The sequence below is a fragment of the Spinacia oleracea genome, chromosome 1, assembly GCF_020520425.1.
Source record: "Spinacia oleracea cultivar Varoflay chromosome 1, BTI_SOV_V1, whole genome shotgun sequence".
NCBI classification, from domain to species: Eukaryota; Viridiplantae; Streptophyta; class Magnoliopsida; order Caryophyllales; family Amaranthaceae; genus Spinacia; species Spinacia oleracea.
The window spans coordinates 93,301,500-93,309,830 of record NC_079487.1 but is presented as its reverse complement, the minus strand read 5'-3'; the positions used below and the strand labels follow the sequence as shown (position 1 = coordinate 93,309,830).

General features: G+C 34.5%; 1 protein-coding gene across 1 annotated transcript; it reads left to right on the top strand.

The window, feature by feature from the left end:
- The first annotated feature begins 2,626 nt into the window (after positions 1-2,626).
- LOC110777981 (GDSL esterase/lipase 7) lies at positions 2,627-8,124 on the top strand. Its single transcript, XM_021982551.2, has 5 exons — positions 2,627-3,072; positions 3,211-3,332; positions 6,872-7,114; positions 7,274-7,526; positions 7,700-8,124. The coding sequence occupies exons 1-5, from the start codon at positions 2,712-2,714 to the stop codon at positions 7,912-7,914; spliced, it is 1,194 nt and encodes a 397-aa protein (XP_021838243.2). The 5' UTR covers positions 2,627-2,711; the 3' UTR covers positions 7,915-8,124.
- Positions 8,125-8,331: the final 207 nt, after the last annotated feature.

The window sequence follows — 8,331 nt, the reverse complement described above, 5'->3', positions numbered from 1 at the left end:
AAATTAACCTATTTTTTTTATTATTTTTACGTTTTTGTGTGGACATTATTAATATTCTTCAAACAAACCACAAATAATTGTGAGGATTTACCATCAATGGCGGATCTTCCTAACAACTTGTGTCCCGGGGCAGAAAATTTCGTAGTGTATTTTTAGTTCCACCATCCCCGTAAACCTTTGAGTATAATTGTATGAATATCGTACTCTATTATATAAATTGCTTAATTCTTCTATTGTCATTGGACACCATAACCGAATATATAAAATATGACCAGCTTGTAAATAATTATTTGCTTCTTTATTCATTAGATTATTTGATACCCAAATCAATTTATACATGGGCTAAATTTATGAATTAAGTTACATATTATTTCAATTTGAACTTATTATATGTTAATGATTAGAAACTTTAATAATTGAATTGGAATTACATGAAAATTTGAATGAGGTTTCAAAAGGTGAAAAAAGAAAGTTCAGGTCCTGAAAGGTGAAAAAGCGAAAAGGTTAGTTCTCAAACTTTAGATTTACTTTAATCTTTTAACCAGGGACCTAACCTTTTAATGTACTCTAGTTAAATTTGGCCGGAAAAAGGGAATGAGGTCCCAAACGGTGAAAAAAGAGGTATAGATCCTAAACAGTGAAAAGTTCAAAATGATAGACCCCATTTATTAGCTTAACTCGTACTTTGACTATCAATGTGATTTGTACTTAAGAAAAATATAGTCAAGTTGAATCTTGTTATAATCGTCTCGATCATTGTATAGATTTTTAGTTCAACTTTTATATTCTTTACCCATTGATAATTATTAATTAAAGATATTAATAATAAAAATATTACATTGATAAACATGATAAAAAAATTACATTGGAGTAAAAAAAAGGATGGGTGAAGGATATGCGTAATGTTTTCTTAGTGACATCATCTGTTTTGAGTAATGAGCGCTAGAGTGGGAGAATAGTCGTCCAATTATGTATATAAATAAAATGACAGTTTCGTAAAATTAGTTTATATCCATAATTATTATGAGGTGAGTAGGGATGTCAACGAGCCGAGCCGAGCCGAGTATTTGGATGTTCGAGCTAGGCTTGATAAGAAATTTCCGAGCTCGAGCTCGAGCCGAGCTTAACCGAGCTTTCATTTTCCCTGTTCGAGCTTGGCTCATTTAAGTTTTTCGTTGTTCGAGCTTAGCTCACGAGTAGCTTGTTTAAGTTCAAGCTCGAGCCGAGTCGAGCTATTAACAAACGAGCCTTAATAAACGAGCTTTTAACAAACAAGCCTTAATAAACAAGCAAGATCGAATTTAAATGATCATATTAATAAATGAACTATTATTTTAAAAAATTATAAAAACATAACCATACCCAAATAAAAAGTTAGCACAGTATACTAACTAATACTATTTTATAAATTATAATCTCCTAAAAATCAAAATCTAACAAAATAATTGTAACTTATATTTACTTATAAATAAAAATTTGTCATATTTTTTTTTAGAAATTTAATATAAACGAGCTTGAACAAGCTTTTAAACGAGCTTATAAACGAACACGAACGAGCTTGGAAACGAATATGAACGAGTTGTTCGCGAGCCTAAATGAGCCGAACACTAGGCTGTTCGAGCTAGTATCATTTATTAAACGAGCTTAAAATTTTTGTTCAAGCTCGTTTATTTATTTATTGAACGAGCTTTGACCGAGCTTTGACCGAGCTTGTTCACGAGTTGTTCAAGAGCGTATCGGCTCATTGACATCCTTAGAGGTGAGGCTGGGCGATGTGACAATAAATCAATAATCGTTGGATGGATCGGAGTGGATCAATGGAAGATGTACGTCTTTAAATTTATTTCGAAGTGTAAATCGATCGAATGTATTTTATGGCGTAGATATTATTCAAGGTATGTTTTGTCTCCATTTCAAAATCCATCAAAATTTCTGCATAATACAGAAATTGGTTCGGCATTATATTGTACACATTTGTCTGCGAAAATTCAAACTTCAATTTTTCCGTAAAAAACAATCACTGTTACACTAGTAAAGCACTATAAGTTGGGACATACGGTCGTTTTGTTTTTATAGTGTGTATGTGTCACATTTTCACATTATGTATGTCGACCTGTGAAGAAGACCCAAAAATGATGTACGCAGTAGTGTTTTACGTAACGTAGTAATCCATATTAGAGAATCATTAAAATAATAAACGACTTATTTTTAATCATTTTGTGATAATCTTACATCCATCTTATTATACACCTGCCCTAATTATATGGTAATGCTTGATTTTTTTTTAAATAAGAAAAAGTTTTCGTGAGCCTAGACGAGTCGTGTACGTAGTTATTTAATTTTAACTACTCCGTAGTTAGCTAGGCTTGTTTATTAATACATCGAGCCTAAAATTTCTGTTTAAACTTGTATATATGATTACTCATTGAACGAGTTTTGATCAAACTTTGACCGAACTTGCAACCTGATCATGATGATTATCAATGACAAGCAAGTCACGAGTATATCGGTTCATTTACATATCCCCTACTATACTTGAAAAATCAAATCTCTAAAAGTTGGCAAAATAAAAAACAATGATAATTCCCATATTAGAAAGAAAGGAACATGACGATTGACGCGGAACCCATCATTATTAAACCCCTTTACCACTTCTTCCCAGTTACGTTCTCACTATAAAAATTAAAAAGCATGAAATATCCCACTCTTAAATGTGGCCTTCATGTTACACTTTTAGTAACTCCCATCTTTCTTTCTTTTTTTCCTGGGTTTACAAAAACACGCAATTTCCCTGTGAAAACAAGATCAAAAGTTGCGTATTTTCAAGCCAAATTAAAAAGATGTTATTCTTTTACATTCTTTTAATTTTCTCGAGTATTTTCTCAGCAAAATGTAGTCCGACGCCTCTAGTTCCGGCGCTTTACGTGTTTGGAGATTCATTATTCGATAGTGGTAACAATAACTGGTTGCCTACTTTGGCTAAAGCCGATTACTATCCTTATGGTCTCAACTTTCCTGGAAGTATTCCCACCGGAAGATTCACTAATGGCAAAACTGTTGTCGATTTTATAGGTACGTACGTCGTTCTAATCTATATATAATATCGTTTAATTTATGTATGTCACCTAATTGAATCGGATTATATTTTTTAGGAAACTTGTACATTTTTGCACGAGTAATTATTGATTGAATTGAGTTTGCTAAATGTAGCTGATTATCTTGGAGTGCCATATCCTCCGCCGCGAGTTAGCTTATTGAGGCCGAAGTCGTACATGGGGTATAATTATGCCTCTGGATCTTGCGGAATTCTTCCTGAAACAGGAAAGTTCATTGTAAGACATCCAAACAAATCTTATCTTCTATTTTCTGTATTTTTCTTACTTCAATATGAATAGTTGTATGTTTTTTCCTCTCCTTTTGGGTTTTAACGTAAATACCAAAAGTCCTAAAGGGACTGTCTAAAAGAGATACGAAACGTATACGGGCTACTTCAAATAAATTATCGGAGCATTTGACAAGTTTCTATATAGCGTTATAAAAATCACATAACAATCAACTTTATAAAGAGATGACTTTTAGATGATTTTAGACATTTATGTTACGCCTAATTGGTTGAAAATGAAGTAATTTCTGTCAATTTCTTATTTTGATGGGAATTTATGCCTTGTTTCAAATTCACTCAAGAATTATTTTTCTCAACATTGCACGTGTACACCCTAACATCCAAGCTCAGCTCATAATTAACGTATTATATTCTCATCTTGTTCCATGATTAAATCGAATTAATACCACAATACGTTAATTAATTTTAGAGGGAACGTTACTTTTGTAAGAAGTATTGCTATGTCATAAAATGCACCACCGCCTCATAAGTGGTGTTACGCGCGGTTACATAGTACTTCAGTCAGAGGTTGTATTATAGGGCGCACTTGAACCATACTTGGTGTTGTTTCAATAAAATTTCCTTAATTTAAATTATATACATACTTATACCTTAGTATATAAATTACACTATACTTCTTCGTTCTTTATTAACGTATAAATGCACTCCTCGTGAGAAGTATTTCGCCACATTAACACGGATTAATGCATGGTCAATTCGAATAAATTGCCCATAATTTTTTTTGGGATTTTTATTCGTCGCCCCATTCCGTTAAAATCGCCCCTATTTTTTGCGTGAAAGTACATATTTGCCCTTTAAATTCATTTACCCCTCTCCCCTTTTCACCACCCTTCTCTTCCCTTCAGTTTCACCACCAACACATGCCCACCCACCCACCTCTGTATTTCACCACCAACACCACCACTTCACACACCTACCACCCACCACCAACGCCGACCTTTCCCTCCTTCACTGACGGTCTGACGCCGACCACCACACCAAAGGTTCGTCCATCACCGCACACACAACACCGCTCCCTTTGATCCGGTCCAAAAATCGTCACACCAACGCCGGCCGTATCAGGTAAAAATGGTGTTTTATTTATTTATTTTATTCATTTCTGGCGCACAAGATTTGCACCGTACACATGGCAGTGGCGCACAGATTTTGCACCGTGCACATGGAAGTGGCGCATATTCTGTGCGCCAGTTCCATGGCAGTGGCGCACAGATTTTGCGCCACTTCGGTGCAAAATCTGTGCGCCACTGCCATGTGTACGGTGCAAATCTTGTGCGCTAGAAATGAATAAAATAAATAAATAAATAAAAACACTATTTTTACCTCCTCCATTGAAGCTTACGAGCAGATTTTCCGGGAGCCGATTTTCCAGGACAACTTCTACGACTATAACCACCGCCGCAACTCCCACATGAATTATGAAGAAACTAACGTTGCCAACAACTTATTCCGACGGAATTACAAGTTAAGACACCATAATGAGTTAAAGAGGGGGAAAAAATTTCTCGCCGGAATTTCAGTTTCCGGCGAAAATCCGGGAGCCAGCTTGGTAGAGAGGGGGGGGGGGGGGTTGAGAGAGAGGTGAGGGAAAGGTGAGGTGAGAAGGGTAAAAAAATGAAAGGGAGGGGTAAGTTTTTATAAGGGTAGTTCTATACTTTTGCATAGGACAATTTTAACGTGGGCGGGCATCGAATAGCGACACACTTTTTTTTTCCTGAATTACTTGTAAAACATACCGCATACGTGCATTGTACCACCTCATCATATACTACGTATACCTCCTCAAAAAAATAAAATAATACGAAGTACATAATTATACTACGTATATGATCCCCAAAATAACGGAGAATCCCAATATATGCAACATTCCACATGCATAAGATACTGAAAACATTAAAATAAAAAAAATTACTGAATTGAGCTGATTAGTCACAAGTTAGTGGAGATGTAATTATGATAGTTAATCAGATAATTTAAATAAAGCGTAGAAATTCCCTCAAAAAAAGACGTCGAAATGAATCATAATATATACTTTGATCTCCCGACATTATAATGGTTATCGGAGATCATATATACTCAAGAATTCCGTGGTCAGCGGCATTGTTGTGCAACTGTGATTTGTGCATACATAACATAATCATGGAGATTCAATTATAATAGTATAGCTAGTATTACTAAGTCAAAACTATATTATTCCTGTGAATAAATTAAACGTATTCATATTTACACCATGGCTCATAACTCATAAGCGATATACTGTAGGAGATTCTTAAATCAACAGTTTGGTACCATGAAAAGGAAAAAATATATAAGGAATTTGGGAAACTGTTTTTTATACTAATTTATGGTCATAATGTTAAGATGGGAAATGAATCAGTCTATTAGGTATTTGTATGAGTGCAAAAGACTGAGTGTGGACTTGTAATCCAGATGGGTTTTGGTTGAAAAGGGCTATAATAAAGTGACTAAACTATCAATTGAGGTTGGCATGAGTGGTTAAGGGTCTCTTGACCTTAACCAAGGTCTTGGGTTCAAGCCTTGGGTATGAAAAAAAAATTCAAGTGGGAGGGATGCTGCCCATCAAGGTACCCATGCAAATTCTCGCGGAAGATTATCCACTCGTCAAAGGCGGTGGAAACTCCTCGTAATAGAAAAATAAAATAAAATTAAAGTGACTAAACTGCCTTTGTCAAACTTGGTCTAAAGATCGATTTGGCTAGTTTATATGGGCTAATAGAGGTAAGGCCCACACCTTATACTCAGTAACAAAAACTATTTAAAGTCTCATGAGATATTTTATAACTAGCTTGTCTCTTATGAGTCCGTCTTATGTTAATTAACTGTTAGACTATGTCTAATAGAAGTCATAGTACCGAGTAGTATACAAGGTCAGAAAGAAATGAGTGACATAGAATGTGATATGATAATTAAATATTCAGGGAACTACAATCTAAAAAGCCGCAGCCGTAAATAATTGAACCCACTCATATAAGTCGAAACGAAAATGATAAAGGTCGCAACATGTTACCCTTATGCCGTGTCACGATTATGACATGTCATGCTTATATGTAATGATTTTATTTGGACACTAAAATATTTAACTTATATAACCTATTGTATATGTTTCAAAAAAAGTAGAAAAATCTTAATATTCTAATTTATTTCCTTCTTTATATCGACTACCTTATTTATATTATTTTCATAGTAAAAATATTGCATTGATAGTAAAAATATTCTGATGACACATAACTACGTGAACGCCTATATGTACCATTAAATTCCGACACGTAAGATTGCGACAACTAAATGTTGTCGCAACTTGCGACCTTTATCATCAACCAAGTCGAAATACACCGAGCACTACTTGATTAACAACAGTACCTATTTTGTAATAGATTGCATTTTAACTTTATTCTCGTGTATATAAGATTAATAGCCAAATAAATGTGTAATAATAGTTAAAATTTGCAGGGAGAGTGCTTGAATTTGGATGAGCAAATGAAAATGTTTGAAGGGACAGTGAAAGAACAGTTGGCCTCAAAGTTGAAAGCCCCAAATGAGCTTTCACAATACTTGGCCAAGTCCATTTTCATTTTCTCAGTGGGAAATAATGACTACATAAACACTTATTTTGGGCTTGTTCAGACAAGACAACGATATAATCCTCAACAATTTGCTCAACTCCTGAGTGATAAACTATCACTAAAATTACAGGTGACTCTTAGCTTATCAATTAACGTATTCAGATTCAATTATTCAATTGTTACATATACGTACATTTGTTGATTCATATCATACTAGTACTATATATCAATGTGAGTACATACGTGACTACTAAATCTAAACGGATATTTTTCTTGTAACAAAATTCAGAAGCTCTATAATTTGGGTGCGAGGAAAATAGTGGTGTTCGAGCTAGGTCCAATTGGTTGCATTCCCTCAATAGTTAGGGGTTCGAGGCTAAATGGAAGATGTGACGAAAATATAAATCAAGCGGTATCATTGTTCAACACTCAGCTTGGATTATTGCTCAAGAATTTGACATCTACTCTTCAGGAGTCACATTTTATAATTGGGCAAGCCCATGGGCTTGGATATGATGCTATCATCAATCCTACTAAATATGGTATTGTATTGCCAACATTTTAAGCCTTCTTATATCCAATTAAAATAATCCAATTAATTAATTATAACAACTAATTTCGGACAGATATGATGGATATTTAAGTAACTTGTGCATATATATACCTTAGACTAATGCAATGACTAATGTGTTTACCGTCAATACATGATTTGCAGGGTTAAGAGATAGTAGCAATCCATGTTGCAAAGCATGGGGGAATGGTACGTTCTCATGCATACCGCAGCTAACACCGTGCTCGGCCCCCGACGAACACTACTTCTGGGACGGCTATCATTTAACCCAAGCTACTTGCTCTGTTGTTGCATCTCATTGTATCTATGGCTCTGATGTTTGCCTTCCTATGAATATCCAGCAACTTGTTCGAGTCTAAATTAAACGGCCGTCGATTTTGTTAAAAAGTCTAAACATTTTACAGTTAAACATACTACGTACGTGATATACTGGTTATAGTCTCATTGATAACTAACACATTTGTTTGATTCAGTATTGTAATACTTTTTCCAAGTATCTCTAACATATAGGTTGGCCTCCTAAGGAATTAATAATTCATTAGTACTCCAATTTTCCACAATCCTCTTAATTTATTTATTTTTACTTTTTTCCACTACATCACTAAATCACTAACTCCGGCACTATTTTAATCTCTCTTTCGAACTCATCTCAATTTTTTTTAAGCTAAGAAAAAAAAAAAACTTAGGAACCTCTCCACTCGAGGGTTACTCCTAAGTAATCATCAGCTACAATCTTATCTAGAGCCTGACTATTACTATATATTCTGAATATACAT